Source organism: Myotis nattereri (assembly GCF_964212035.1).
Source record: "Myotis nattereri genome assembly, chromosome: 3".
Lineage (NCBI taxonomy): Eukaryota > Metazoa > Chordata > Mammalia > Chiroptera > Vespertilionidae > Myotis > Myotis nattereri.
Window position 1 is genome coordinate 6015599 of NC_138077.1, and position 15923 is coordinate 6031521.

Consider the following 15923-nt stretch of genomic DNA (forward strand, 5'->3'; position numbering starts at 1 on the left):
TCCATGCTTGGAGAACCACTGTTCTTTGTGATTCCTTGGAGGATTTCCACCCCCCAAAAATGACCATCAGTTGCCCACAGCATCAACTAGATTATTAAAACAACTTTTATGGACTTTCCCTTCCTTTTTGATCTTATTTTCTATTTTCTCATTCTGGGCTGCGGGAACTACATCTCAAGTACAAGATTTTCAGTTAAGTCTGTACCGCACACTCTGCTTTCAGAGGAACTCAACCCAAGACAAGGCTGATAATGGCACTTATCTGGACTTCTAAAACAATCTCCAAACTGGTCTACCTGCCACCTGCTGCCTCACTTGAATCCATTCTCCACACAGTGACCTGAAGGATCCTTCTAAGACCTAAATTGAATGGCTGTGACTTCCTTGTTTAAAATCATCAATGCATTCTCATTGTTTCTTGATACAATCTAGAACCTTACAATATTTTTAAGGCTTCTTATGACTTGGGTCCTTGGTCTCCAGCTTAATCTCTTGATGTTCCCCTTTTGGCATATTATAAAAAAGCTCTCTTCTTGCATTCCAACCTTCAGTCATTGCATACACCTTTTCATTTGAATTCTTGAATATATAGCTTCCTTAAAGCCTTGCCTGCTAATTCCAACATCTGTGTGTCCATTAGTCAATTTCTTTTAATTTCCTTTCTTTTACTTATGGCTCAAATTTTTCTGTTTCTTCACATATCTAGTAAATGTGTGTAAGACACGGTGGATATGCTATGCTATTGAGAGTCTGGATTTTATTGTTTTGTTTTTAAGAGTGTTGAGTGTCATTTCTGCAGAAAGTTAATTTAATGGTGGAGAAGTTTTATCCTGGCAAGGCTTTCTTTTGGCCTTTTTATGGCTTCTCTAGAGAAGCCCTTATTCCAGGACTAGATTAGCCCTACTCTTAGGATGTGGCCTCTGAAATTTCAACTGAATTCCTCATGCATTCTGTATTCTGGTCAGTCAGCATTCCAACATGTTTTAGCATTGTGTAACCTTTGGAATCTTTATTCATCTCACATACTCTTGGTTTTTGTTCTCTGCTAGATTTCATGGAGTCTCACCAGATGCTTATGAAGTGTAGTAATCAGCTAAAGACTCAAAGGAAGCAGGATACAAACTTTTAGTAATTGATTTTTGGACAGTTCCTTACTCTCCAGTACTCTGCCCAGCAAAATCTAGAGCCTCAGTAGTTCTAAATCCCTAGCTCCACCCAGAAAGATCGCCATTATTTCCTGTCAGGGTTTGGAAAGTGCTCCAGGAAGAAATCTGGGGTGAATTGGGAGTTCAACTCATATACTTCCCTTCTCTCAGGATCACAGCTCTGTGCTGCTGTCCCACTCCCTGAAAATGGTTACTTTTATAATTTTTTGTCCAGTTTTGTAGTTGTTTTCAGTAGGAGAATCAATACATTACCTATTACTCTCTGGTGGCCCCATTCAATAAATTTTTAAATTAGTGTTTCAAGTTAGTTGACGCCAAATCTACCTCCCTGAAATTTCCAACCATTTCTGTTGCTTCTACCTCCTGGGGTTCACGTGTCCCCCCCTTTACCCCCCCCCCCACTATGGTTACTACTATACCAGTTTGAACAAATTCTACTGATGCAAAGACTCCGATCCCAAATTATTAATTCAAAAACTTTGATACTATAATTATTGCCTCTTTATCTTGCCACATATTTTTCCTCTCTATTGACTCATTCCAATCAGCATGTAAGCTTCCCTTGTCCCATGTCCATCTCTAACTTCTCCACATCCTGCTGCCTGTCATAGCAACATACCTATAAATATGAAAATAGTTGCTTTTTCTTGAGTTCCCATACATTCATCTATCCCCCTTTCTTAAGCCCTACTAATCAGGCATTTACTGCAGCCATGCCACTCCTCAGGGCCACAAGTGATATTCATCTTCCTAAACTCAATGACCAAGTATTATTTTTTCCTCTTTCTTTTCTCCTAGTAGGCTTTGATATATTGTATTACCTAGCTTTCTTGATACACTTCCTATTTTGTTTCCAAGAGCCCACAGTCCCCTGGATTTCCTCCTATTTCACTGGTTGTTCTTTCTTCTTGTCTCCTTTACTGAATCCTCCTCTTATTGGAATGCCTTGGGTCTAGACCCGTGGTCGGCAAACTGCGGCTCACAAGCCACATGCGGCTCTTTGGCTCCTTGAGTGTGGCTCTTCCTAAGCCTTAGGAGTACCCCAATTAAGTTAATAACAATGTACCTACCTATATAGTTTAAGTTAAAAAAATTTGGCTCTCAAAAGAAATTTCAATCGTTGTACTATTGATATTTGGCTCTGTTGACTAATGAGTTTGCCGATCACTGGTCTAGACCCTCTATTTCTCCCCCATCCTTGTTTCCCTGTCACAGTGGTTACTCCTCACATCTTCTCTGCCTATGTGGAAGACAATTCCGTTTACCTTACTAGGTAAAATACGTGCTTTGTGATGCATTCCTCTTTCTCTCCTTTGCAGCATTCACTTAATAAACACGCTTTGTTTGCTTCACCTCCAATATATATTGCAAATTCAACTGCCATTACCACCTTCACTCAAGGTGCTTTTATCTTGCCTGAACCTCAGAAATAGTCTCGTATTTATTATCCTTGTATTCTGGGCCAGTCCATTCATTGCTCAGCTACTAGCGTGATAATTAGAAAGATCAATCAGGCCATGCTACTGACCTGGTTAAAACCACCAATGACCTGTTTGCATTTAGAAAAAAATCTAGACATATTCCTTTGCTGGTGATATCCTGAAACTTCATATTTTAGGTAGATAAAACCTTGTCTTGGAGTTTAGGAGAGTTCATAGTTGGTTTTGTACTTGTGTATTTTTTTAATGAGACAGACGACAGCAAGTTCTATGAATTCTAGTTAAATATTCATAATATTTCAAACAAATACCATAATTTTGGCTGCTTAACCGCCATACCTCCCACGTGTCCCACTCACCTCTCACTATTAGCTGACTCTGGTGCTCCACGGCCGCTGCCTCGTTCCGGGCTATGCAGGTGTAATTCCCGTTATGCATGAGGGAGAGGTTGGAAATCCTTAAGGAGCTTGTGAAGTCGATGTTGTCAATGGTCACCCCAAGGCTCGCTGGGATTGGCCGGCCGTCCTTCTGCCAGGTGATGGTGATGGGTAGGTCCCCTGAGCCCACAACGCACGGGATGAAGACCCGCTGCCCAATGGAGAATCTCGGAAACTCAAAGGGTTGGATAAAAGGTGGGACTGAAAGAAAGGGAGGAAAAGTAATAGAATATTACTTAAAATATTACTTAAAATATGCTAATGAGCTGTATAAATATTCGACATGCTCTTTTCCTGTAAACCTTTTGCATGACATTGCGCATCATGTTTTCAACTATTGCAACACTCCTACTTATTATCTCATCTCTTCATCTAAACCAGATGCTGAGAATTCAGGATACTGATGAGGGCTCAGTCAGAAGCCGGGCTGGCAAGCCAAAGGGAGCGAGAGACTAAGAATTGAGACACGCCCAGCAGTTGGGGAAGGTTTTCTGCTGGGGCCCTTAATAGTCAGCTTCTGTGCAATCAAAACAAAATTATAGTATTTAATTAAGACTCTGAATCATACATTATAGTTAATATGTTCAATGGAAAAAAAGATATAGCCAAACTATTTTAAAACATATGTACATAAAAACCCCACCAAAATAGTTAAACATTTTCATGATGAAAGGAAGAATTTAGTAGAGAGAAGTCATTTTCCCAGAACAATCTCCAAATCAGGTTTGTAACTTGTTGCTTTGCTCCCAACACTAGATCAGGAAGCACATTTAAAAATGCAGGTTAAACCTAGAGACCTAGTTTTTAATCATATCACTTCTCTCCTCACTACAAACGTCATCTCCCTAGCTTCAGTCATGAATCACAAGCCTGCAATATAAATGCTTTAAAAAGTTTTGAAAGTCCCAAATCTCATATTTTACACAAGATATAAAAATTAGAGGCAAAAATTAAAACAAGTAATTTTAAAAACTCTTATATGATTTTGGTCACGCCAAATCGCCTCTTTGAGACACATTGCTTTCACTACCTGGTTCATTCCATCACCTTCTATGGAAAATTCTCTGGGTCTTGCTGATAGTGAGAGCTTGTAGTGTTCCAGGAGCAGACATTTCGAATGTGACCTGCAACAGGTTCTGATATAACCTTCCTACATGAAGTATGTACATATCTGATACATGTCACTTACCTCCAGGTTTGCTAATCTCATTCTCTATAATGATGGGAGTTTCTTACTCCAAGACAGTGCAGAGCCACTGAATGCTGCCAAATGTTAATTTAGACTCTTTTTGTTCTTTAATCAATTAAATGTTCATGCTCTTAGTAATGTATAACACTTATTCTTTATACATCCTTAATAAGAATGCTAAGTAATGCTAATACCTTTCTGTGTTTTGAGCCTCAATTATTAATCATATATTCTTTCTAATAGGAGGGAGAACAAATGAAAAGAAACATGGTTTGGGTGTTGGTCAGTCTTGGGTAATTAGCAGTGGCTTTTTGATCCAGTTTCTTTAACTATGATTCTATTTCTTCATGTGTAAACTGGTTATAACGAAACACAATTCATGAGCATGTTTTGGGGAGGGCTTTATATAATGTCAGCAGAGAGCCCAGGGGGTACACAGAAGCTGCTCAAGTAGTACCATCCTATCTTTCCTCTTCTTTACTTTTTTTGGCCCACGACCCATAATTCACTGGGAAAACAAATCAATCACATGGATACTGAGACTTAACTGCTTGATCGTCATGTACCCTTTCTCAATTCCACATTTTGTCTCCTTTTCCTAGTAGCAACTTAACCCATGGGCACCACACAATTCCCGGGCTGACAGCTCTTGGTCCTGAATGCTCAAAGGGTCTGCCTCGAGCCCAAGTCTTCTGAGTCACAGGTGTGGGTGTTTTAACCTTCCCAACTCCTTTTCTCATGCTGTCCATCAAGCCCCCTCTCCCCGTCCTTTAAGGAGTTTTCTTTTATTAACATCTTCCGTGCTTCATAAAGTTCCCCCAAAATTGTACCTGCTAATTCAAATCCCAGGGCCGGTCTCAAAGTTCAGTCTCAATTCCACACCCATCGAAGGTGCCCACATGCCAACTGGATAAGCCCGGGACCTGCACAGGCTTCTAGCTCTGTACTGTGCATTGAAATTCGAGCTGTGCTCCACCAATTTCAGCCCTCGAATCGCAAGTTCAAAGTTCTCATGGTCTGAGTCCACAATGGTGGCCCATAGATACTTTATACAAAACCACATCCTTCGTAAGACTTTCCCAAGCCACTGGTATTTCAGGTTCCCTCTCTCAGCCTCTCCATAATCCAGATCAGAATTCCTGGACTCCTCTGGGTTTTTACCAAACCTTGCTTACCAAATGCACTCCTTCCTTTTTAGCTCTCTAATTTAACTAATCTCTCTCTCTCTCTCTCTCTCTCTCTCTCTCTCTCTCTCTCTCTCTCGGCTCTATCTTACACCCTTACTTAAAATAATCCTCTTTCTTTATCTTCAAAAAGCATTCTTTCTGAGTTCTTTGCCTCAATTTTTCCTCACTCCCACCCTGGCTTCCCACTGCAATGTGAGTTACTTTTCTAAACCACCCAGCAGAGCTGCACTAAAATCCCAAGATGTGTATTTGAATCTTAAGTACGTTACTGAGCCACTCTGAGTAGGTCTCCTGCTCTTTCTTATTCTGTTTCTCTAATTATGTTTTATCTACATTCCAGAGTCACCATGAGTATTAATTAAGGTCACACATACGAAAGTGTTTTGTAAACGATAAAGTTTAATGTAAATATAAATAGAAGGTGACATTTTTGTCTAGCAGCCAATTAACTTTCCTGGCAGCGTTGGTCCCTAGCAATTAGAACACTCAATTAGTCACTGTTCCAGCTCAGTGTGGCACCTAAAATGAGGAAGAAAACGCTTTGAAATGTGTTAAATGCAACACTGCTTGTCAAGTTGAAGTGAAAGAAGGGTTTTTAATTTTCATTTCTCTCTACATGTTTGAACACAGCAAAACTACACTTCTGGTTAGTCAATTATTTCCTAACTACTTAAGTTTCAGGCATTATCAATAATTAACACATTATATCAACCTTTAAGTTTCTTCAAATTTCCAAGTCATGATACGAAAAAAAAACAACAACAAAGGGCCATGACTATGACCAAAAAAGACATGACTGGAATATACTATTGTTTCCAAATGTCATCTAAATCTCTCTCTCTCTCTCACACACACCTCTATTTGGTGTTTAAGTCAAGCCCCTGAAATATAAAAAAAATGTAAAATTTGTTTGGACTCACATTTGCAGCAATATTGATGCAAACAAATCGGCCCACTTCCAAAGGATGTCAACCAAGGAGGCATCATATTTGCTCTTCCAAAAACCACTATGCAGTCTAACAGGAAGGTAACAGAACTGTATATATATGAATAAAAAAAGAAAGACCGGCCTAGCTGGTTTGGCTCAGTGGATATTGGCCTTCGGACTGAAAGGTCCCAGGTTCGATTCCAGTCAAGGGCACATGCCCAGGCTCAATCCCCAGTAGGGGGCGTACAGGAGGTAGCCAATCAATGATTCTCTCTTATCATTGATATTTCTATCTCTTCTCTCCTTTCCTCTCTGAAAGTATATATATATATTTAAAAATCAATCAGTGAATCCATTGGGACAACAAATTGATGCTTCTCTCCCCCGCCCCTGTCTCTCTGAAATCAATCAATAATAAAAAAAGACTGTTTTTCAACTCTGATCCACAGGGAAAGTAAAAAAAAACTCAGTCATTTCCTATAATTCAGTTGATCCCTTCTCTTCCCCCTTATAATTGAAAACATTAATGATTATTCATTTTTTTTAAAGTTTTGATTTTGCAATTCTATCAACAATAAAAATATACAAAAAGCTTTGATTACTAATTTTTAAAAATTGTGACCACTGGTGTGTGATTTAATTTATATGTTTCATTTGAAATTTCAGTGTGCAGAAGTCAATTTGGTTATGGCCTTCTTAATGACATCTGAGTAAAGACTAACATTTTTAATGGTATGTGATTGTTACTATATATTGAAAATGAGAGATTATCCTAAGCAAGAAATGCAAGTGGTATCTTAAATCAAATTACTCTCAATATCTTTGGTAGGGTTCAATACACGTGAATATGACAAAATAAAAATAAAAGGATGCCCTAAGTTGGCTTACAAAAATCCAGAATTTATTATTTTTTATGTTTTATCTGGGAAGTCCAATATGGCTTAAACAGGCTAAACCCTATATGCCTAGCCTACAATTTCCTCGTTCAATATGTACAGTTTCATTAGTCTGCACAGAAAAGATGAAATTAAGTAAAAGTAAGGTAGGATATCTTGTAGTATTGCTACCTGACAATTATATTTAGTTTAGAAAATGCTCCTTGCCCAGCTGGTGTGGCTCAGTGGTTGACCATCAGCCCATGAAACAGGAGGTCACAGTTTGATTCCCGTGTTGTGGGTTTGATTCCCAGTAAGGGACATGCAAGAGGCAGCTGATCAATCGATATTTCTCTCTCATCTCTGTTTTTCTCTATCCATTTCCCTTTCTTTCTCTAAATTCAATTAAAAATATTTTTTAAATGCTCCTTAAACAGAAGAAAACATCTTAGCAATGATTAACAAAAAGAATTACAGTGGAACCTCGATTCTCGAACTTAATTTGTTCCGGAAGGCTGTTCGAAAACCGAATCATTATTTCCCATTAGAAGAAATATAAATGGAATTATTCTGTTCCAGATCTCCAAATGATTCCCTGTTTTAACCTTCCTTATATGCAGCACATGTCTAATATATTTTTCAATCTATAACAAAAAGGACATGAAATATAAATGAAAATCTAATAAAATAAAATGTACAGTAAAAAATGAAAATTTCCTAATAGTAAGCAGCAAAAACCATGAAAATATTCACAGCACACTTTCCTGGGAGGTTGAGGTAAACTGACCCACACTTGTGCATTCTCTCCTTTTCTGTTGCCCAAGAGACACACAACTGATCATACAGGTATCGGCACGAAAGGGTTGTCGGGCTGAGAGGTGAATTGTTCGAGATGGGCGACATTCGAGAACTGAGGTTTGACTGTAAATGCCCTCTCTCTTCTGCCCAGATGTTCACAAAAAACTAACTTACATCTAATGAACACCAAATGAACACATACTTTTTTAGCAATTTCTGTGTTTCCACTTCTTGGCAAACCCACTGTTAAATCTTTTCTAATCAAATTTTTGTTCGTGTGTGACATTCCCGTGAGATGGAGCCGTGGAGTGATGCAAGGTGTCACCTGGAGGCTATTCTTAGAGACGGCAGGGGCGGCTCTTGCTTTGTTGACTTGGTTATAAGTTCATGGAGATCTTTGGTTTCACTACAGTCTGGCATCTGGAGGGCGTTCTGCTCTCTTTGTCTGTCTGATCTGATTGCCACACCTGACATCCTCCTGCCATCTGGTCCCCCCCGATCCCCACCCCCAACCCTGCCTATCAGCAGTCTTTGCTGGACTTCTATTGCCTAATATGGCTCTTATCTCTGGGGTTGGTTTCTTTGAAGGAGAATGCATCACCATTGGATACAGTATATTTTCTGAGGTACTGACCTGCTCAGGGCCTTTCTTACCTGAGCACATTTTAATATGGGAACACACACATTCTTGAAGTCACTATCAGGCCTGTTCATATATTAATTCACTCTCTTAACATCTATTGTTTTCATTTTCCTCCTTCTCTTGTAACTCAAGATTGTCCCTGTTGTAAAGGCGTGGTGGAGGCAGGCAGCTTATCCAGGAACCTCATAGCTTTGGCCACCGTGATTGGTCCAGGAAGGGCTGGTGGTCTGCAGAGAGCCAACCAGAGTCCCGCCCTAAAATTTGCCTGTCATATGTGGAGAAGCTGCTCTGAATGAACTAAGCCCAGGTGCTGAGGGAAACATCAAAGACACAGAGAAGGTTCCGATGGTAATTCAGGGTCTGGACCAGGTCTCCCCTGAGGCCTACACTATTTCAGCCCTTCCCATAGATTGGCTGAATACGCCCTTGAAGCTCCGTTCATATCTCCTCAACACACTCTTGTAACTGCTGTGAAGCTAGTTTGATTCAGCTTCCCGTACTTTGCAATCAGGAAGGCCATGGCCAATATATAGATTTGTCTCATTTACAAAATTTAAAGAGACAGATTTAAATTTCAAGTTGCCCTTGCTTGAATTTTTGTCAGACATCCTCTTCAGATATTTGGTGAATCGGTTTTAATGTGAATCTAAGAAAGTTATAAGTGTGTTTATATGAAGTTAAAGTCTGGAGTGAAGTTTACAAAGTCCCCTGGTGACCACACCTCAACCTGTGGCCTCACACATGATCTGTAACTTTACACATTATCTATTCCTGATGTCCCAGATCTACAGCCCAGACTCCAGAAATTTCACTTCCTCATATAGTCAGGTTCCTACTTAATGGGTCGCTTGTTTGTCTAATGTACATTTCAACTTCGACACATCAACAGCTGGACTTCTACTTTCTTCCTTTAAACTCCTTCACTGCATCTCTTGCCAGCTCTGTTGGTGGCAGTGCTGTTCTTCTACTGCTCAGGCCAAAATCTGGGGGTTATCCTTACATCATTTTTTCTCTCATGCCCACATCCAATCCATTAGGAAATCTGATTGAATAGATCTTAAAAATATGTCCATCATCTGCCTTCTACTCGCCACTTCTACTTCTCAGCCTCCTTACTGTTTACCTGGATTAACTTTCTCACAGGCCAGCCTGCTTGTCCCTTCTTGCCTGCCAGTGTAATTCTCAGCACAGGACCTAGGTCAGTCCACATGGCTTCTATTTAAAATCATCTGATAAATCTCCCCATCTCACTGAGAGGAAAAGCTCTAGTCCTTATAACCCAAGCCTGGGGTCCTAGTTGCACGGCAAATGACCCTGCTCATTCTAACCTCATCTCCTGTTAATTCTCCCTCCCTTCCCACCCCCCCGCCCCCGCCCACCGCCCCCTTCGTTCACTCGGGTCCAGCCTCAGCAGCCTCCCCGCTATTCCTCAAGCTTCCCAGGCACATTTCTGACTGTTTTGTCCTATCTGTTCCCTCTGTCTAGAATGTCCTTTCCCCAGATATCTGTTTGGCTATCTTGAACTCCTTTACATCCTTTCTTAAATCTCACCTTCTCAAAGAAGTCTTCCCTGACCACCTTGTTAAATACTGCAAATCTCAAGTCCCAAAACTGTCCCCCTCACCAGCCATTTCTCACCAGATAACTATAAGGAAAGACTGTACTAAATGATATAATTCTTTATTTTGCAGTTCTTGCAAAGGAGCTGAAAATGTATATACTGCATATTATATGCCTAAAAGAAAAAAACTCCTGAAAAACAACAACACACCATTTGATTAAATTGTTTTCTAAAATCATAGACGTATTGATCATAAGAGCCAATAAATTCTCCTATGGGGCACAAGCTAGTCTGAGTTGGTTTCTGTCACTTAAAATCAAAGGGATCAAGATTAATGCATCAATTTATGCTAGCCTGGAAAATTTGAAGAATATAAGTTAATTATTCAAATGGCCTTTGCTTGAGTTTATGTCCTCTAAAATACTAAAATTAAAATATTTATGTCTATCCAATGGCCATACTTCTGGCAATTTTTCTGAAAGAACTAATCTTAAAAGCAGATAAAGGCTAATGTATAAAAATAGTTTGTTTGATGCATTATTCAGAATGGCTAAGTATTAGAAATAAACTAAATATTTATCACTGGAATACATATTTTCAAAGATATAAATGTAGTTTTTACCCCCGGGGGATTACTGAGACCCCTTTGGGGGGTTTTCAAGAAGACAACCATTTTCATTGTAATACTAAGACACATTATTTGCCTTTCTCACTGTGTTGACATTGGCACAGTTGTGCAAAAGTCATGGGGGTAAGACTGCTAGGGCCTTAGTACAAACCACAGCAGTGACACCAAAATATGTGAGTCGTCATGTACTGTTTACTACTGCACACTCCCAGCTATGTTTTTAAACTAGTTTTATTTAAGGACACTTGACGAAACAAACAAAAAATAATAATTTAATAAATCTTGACCCGTGTCATTTTACAATGTCTCTGTTCTGTGTTAACAAAATGAAAATAATGCATAAAGCATGTCTGCTGCCTCCTGAGTGGGAATCCAAGTACTCGTGCACTTGTTTGAGTTACAAGCTCAACTAGCAACTTTTTATTTGATGGAATTCCATCTGTTCTTTAAAGAATGGCTACCTAAAAACTATAGTTATTCAGGCTTGTAGAATTGGCAGGCATTTTTCTGTAAAAAAGAAAAAAATGAGTTTGTTGCTCTTATGATGATTATAACTGGTTGTGTTTGTAGCACATAATAAAATTCAAAGTTTCAAGCAAAAAAAAAGAGAAGAATTTTGTTGCAGCTGGAGTCTAAAATAACACACTTTTAGGAGTTTTTAGGAAAAGAAAAATGTTTTAAAATTATCGGTCAGACAACTAGATAATCAGGGCAATAATGTGTTTTGTTTTTTTCTAGGGTACTATTAAGAACACATGTCTGGAACACCAAGCTAGAAATTCAAATGAAAGGAAAGCTATATGAACCACAGACCTTCTGAAGAAGTGATAGTCAAGAAAACAAAACCTGGCTGAGTAGCTCAGTTGGTCAGAGCATTGTCCTGATGTAGGTTTGATCTCCCGTCAGGGCACAAATAAGAACAATCAATGAATGCATAATTAAGAGGAATAACAAAACTCTCTCTCTCTCTCTCTCTCTCTCTCTCTCATCAATAAATAAAAATTTAAAAATTTTTAAAATACCACACAGGACATCTAATGCAATCTATTGTCCCTCAGTCTTTATAACTGAGGAATATAATGTCTTATGCTAAATATGCAGATTATTAGAACCCACTCCTAATTGTTGAAATGGCTGTGCTAAGTGATGGTGAGCTGAGTGGGGACAGAGAGGAGACCAGCCTTACCTTTGACTGTCACGTGGACACTCTGGCTGGTGGAGAGTTGTGGTTGCACCAGCACGTTGCACGTGTACTCTCCCTCATCAATTTCCTTCTGCACATCCGAGAGTTTCAGAGTCCCATTGTTCTCAAACGCCACTTGGCGATGGTTAAAAGGGAGCAGATCGGAGTTCTTATACCACTTGATGGAGTAATACGGATAGCCAATCACACGGCAGTGAATGTATGTGTCCCGACCCGCGATTGCGGTGATGTTTTTCATTGGTCGAATACTTGCAGGCCCTAGAGAGACACAAAGAAACTCTTGAAAATAATTGAAGGGTACATCTTACGTGAGGATACGGGTACACTTTTCCTTGAGTTAAAAATGTAGGTTATTTTCATGTAAGGACATCTTTTTCAATTCATTTTTCTGCATTTGTCATTTTCTCTAAGATGGTTTCATTTCCTTTTAGTTTCGTGACTTCCAAATGAACTGAATGCGTGTGAAAGGCTTTAACTATCAACTACTTCGATTAAAGCATTTTGAATGATATGACAGAAGGCAACTTAACCAATAAGAACTAGTCTGCACTGAAGAAGCATGCTCCTTCTGCGACTCGGTGGCTTAACTCTCTCTACAGATGATGAAGATGGCGGTTAGGCCACGGTGCACCATGAGTGTAAGTTAACCCCATGTCCGTGAAGGTTCACCATGAGTGTCATAGAACAGCAGAGAGGAGAAAGGAGAGCATGCAGAGCATAAACCAGGAAAGGACAGTCATGTGAACACGTCGAAGAGTAAAACAGGAGAACAAGTGACTAAAGAAACCAAAATGCGATTTCCAACATGATCTGGGCCAGGGCCATTCCTGAGCGGGAGGGAAGGAGTAACAGACGGGAGGGGCCAGCTACTCCGTTTCGGCATTCCAGGACCCAGCGTGGCGCATGCACAGACCTTCTTCTCCACTACCATGACTTTATGTGTGTTTTTTGAGGAGCTGATTTGACAAGCACCTCTTACGTTTATTCGCGCCTGGTACAGGACGACGCCGGCCGAGTTGTTGGCGGTGCAGCGGTAGACTCCCCCGTCTCGGACCTGAGAGCTGGAGATGTTCAGGTAGCTGACCACGTTCCCCTCCGACGTGATCATCTGGCTGATGCGGTGACTGCCCCCCTTGAGAATTGGGTCATCGTCGAGGGTCCACGTGATCGTGGGCAGCGGCGTGCCCTTCACGTTGCACATGAGGGAGACGGGTTCCGCTGGACTCACCACTTTCTCGCTGAAGGCAGAAATAATTTTGGGAGTTCCATCTGCAGGAAGACAAATCATGGAAGCAAGTGGCACATACCGATAATGAAGCCACTTCCAAGTACGACTATTTCATGAATGGGAAGCAGAGGTAGTGGTTATTAACACTACAAAAAACTCTGGTTTTATTGATAAAACTAGATTCCAATCAGAACTAGACTTCACTTCCAAAACAGGTCAGCACAGCATTAGCAAGCTTTAATAAGTCACTTATATATTTCCTAACTTTCGTAAGAAGAATGATGATACAACCCAGGTATTCATGTTAAACAATGTCAGCTCCCTAGAAGTCTACAATTCAAAACTGGATGTGTCCACCCAAAGCCATAGCATAGAGGAATTCTATACCCCAAACCCTCACTGCAGCTTCCCACTTCTGCCCAGTTAATTGGGGATAGCTCAACAGGAGTTAGAGGAATAAAAGAAAGAGAGAGAGAGACGGATGATCTCATCTTCATTTTCTCATACAAAATAATCTTTTATAGTTTTAATGACAAATAATAAGTGCACGTAAATTTCCATGAAGGCCTGTTAATGGGTAGAAACTAAATAAAGTCGGACCCTTCTGGCATCTATTAAATATCTCTGTAAGTATCTCAAGTGAGGTGGCCATATCACTTATCATCCAGCCTGGGACACCTTTGAGAATATAATGGGTACTATGGACAGTTATGCTAGAAGAACAGGCACAACCCAAGACTGTCCCCCACAAACTAGGAGCTTAACCCTAGGGAAGTTTCCAAGGGAATATCCCATATTTTCAACAAAGACCCAATTTTCATATTCCATTATTTTTCTATTACATATAAGGACTAATTACCACATATTATATTATTATATGGTAGTAATCACACATGCCTGTTATTATTTTATATGGCTCTCCATAGAAAAAGAGAGAGACATGCATATTAAAGAGAAATGTATAAGTCAAAAGTTACCAGGAGGCCTGCCAGCCTCAGGCACATAAATCAACATGGTGACACTATTTTTCTAGGCAGAAACAGGGCACTTTGACATAATTGTGACCACACGAAACAGGATTTCTGAGTCTAGTAATAAACCTTGCTGGAGGAAATTTTTAAAAATTGTGTTCATTTTAAGGGTTTACCTATAATGGAAGATGATCATTAACGAACATTATTTTTTAATTTTTATTTTAAAAGTTTTATTTATATAGGGTGTCCCAAAATTCACGCAAGATTTGCAATTCAATCCAGTTGCAAATCTTGCGTGAATTTTGGGACACCCTATATATATATGAATTATTAAAAAATAGAAGCAAAACAAATGTGGGAAACAAAACTGAAGATAGTTTTAAATTCCGTCACAGAAAAAGAACTGTTAACATTTTCAAAACCTCTGGAAGAAAGAGGTACCCATCACCCAAACCTTGCAGCCTACTTCTGTGGCCAGCTGGGCCAGCTGTGGAGGGTTCAGGGTGCTCACTGGGGGAGCTGTACCAGGGGCTTCCCTGTAGCCATCTACCATCTTTTCATTTGCCGATTCCTGAATCTCAACTCCATTCCAATTCATGTCTTGGGCGGCTGGAGAAGGCCTTTGAGGATCTGGGCCTTTCCCAGATGTATTCCTACATAGCCTATTTCAGTGTCCTTGGATTGCAAACGTCTTACTTTAACTGTGCAAGGTGAAAACAAGAACTTCTGGATATTAAAATGAAGGGCCTGGGAACAGTGCAGACACCGCCCCAACATGCTCTGCGTTTAATTGACAGAGAAGTTAGACGTCATTCTGTTTGTTATTCTCCCTACACAGCCAGCTCTTGGGAGCGCGGACATTATCTTATTTGACCTTCCAGTTCAACAGTTTTCTGGGATGTATTTAGCTGAAAATGTCTTTGCAGGGACTATAAAATGTTTTATTTCTCTTTGATTTTCATCTGCTTTACTCTGATGTACCTGCATGTGGTATTCTTTGTATTTGTTCTTGGGGTTTGCTAAGTTTGTTAGATCTGTAATGGTATTTTTTTATACCAGATTTCTGGAAATGATGGCCATTATTTCTTCAAATATTTTCTTCCTCATTCTATGACTCCTATTTTTCTGTGCCTATAATTATATATGTCTCACATGTCACTGAGGCTCTGCAAATTTCATTTGGAGTCCTCTTTTCCTATGTGCCTCAGATTAGATAATTAATTTTACTCTATCTTCAATTTCACTCATCCTTTCTTCTTGCTTCTGCAATTTTTCCATTAAAGCCAACAGTGAATTTTTTCATTCCTTTTTTGTTTCATTTCATAGTTTCCATTTCTCTGCTAGTCTACCCATATGTCCATTCATTATGCTCAAATTTTCCTTTAAGTTATTGAACACATTTTAAATAGCTTTAGAGTCCTGGTTTGAAAATTCTAATACAGTGGGGCCTTGACTTACTAGTGTCCCGACTAACGAGGTTTTTGAGATACCAGCTGTCTCTCGGCTGATTTTTTGCATTGAGCTGATAGAGTAATTTGAGTTAACGAGCTCCTTAACGAGCTTGGTCTCAGAACGAATTAAACTGTAAACTCGTAAGTCAAGGCCCCACTGTACCTGGATCTTCTCAGGGTCTGTTTCTATTCCCTATTTTGTCTTTTGACCTCTG

The 15923-nt window shown here is 39.7% G+C and overlaps 1 protein-coding gene across 1 annotated transcript in view; it reads right to left on the reverse strand.

Moving 5' to 3' along the window:
* DSCAM (DS cell adhesion molecule) overlaps positions 1-15923 on the reverse strand; it is a gene marked incomplete at its 5' end in the record, with an annotated part of 440423 nt that overhangs the window by 144660 nt on the left and 279840 nt on the right. Inside the window, 3 exons of the mRNA XM_081088248.1 lie at positions 2965-3243; positions 12038-12313; positions 13028-13324. Of these exons, the coding sequence (XP_080944374.1) occupies positions 2965-3243; positions 12038-12313; positions 13028-13324 (852 nt within the window). The remainder of the gene's footprint in view (positions 1-2964; positions 3244-12037; positions 12314-13027; positions 13325-15923) is intronic.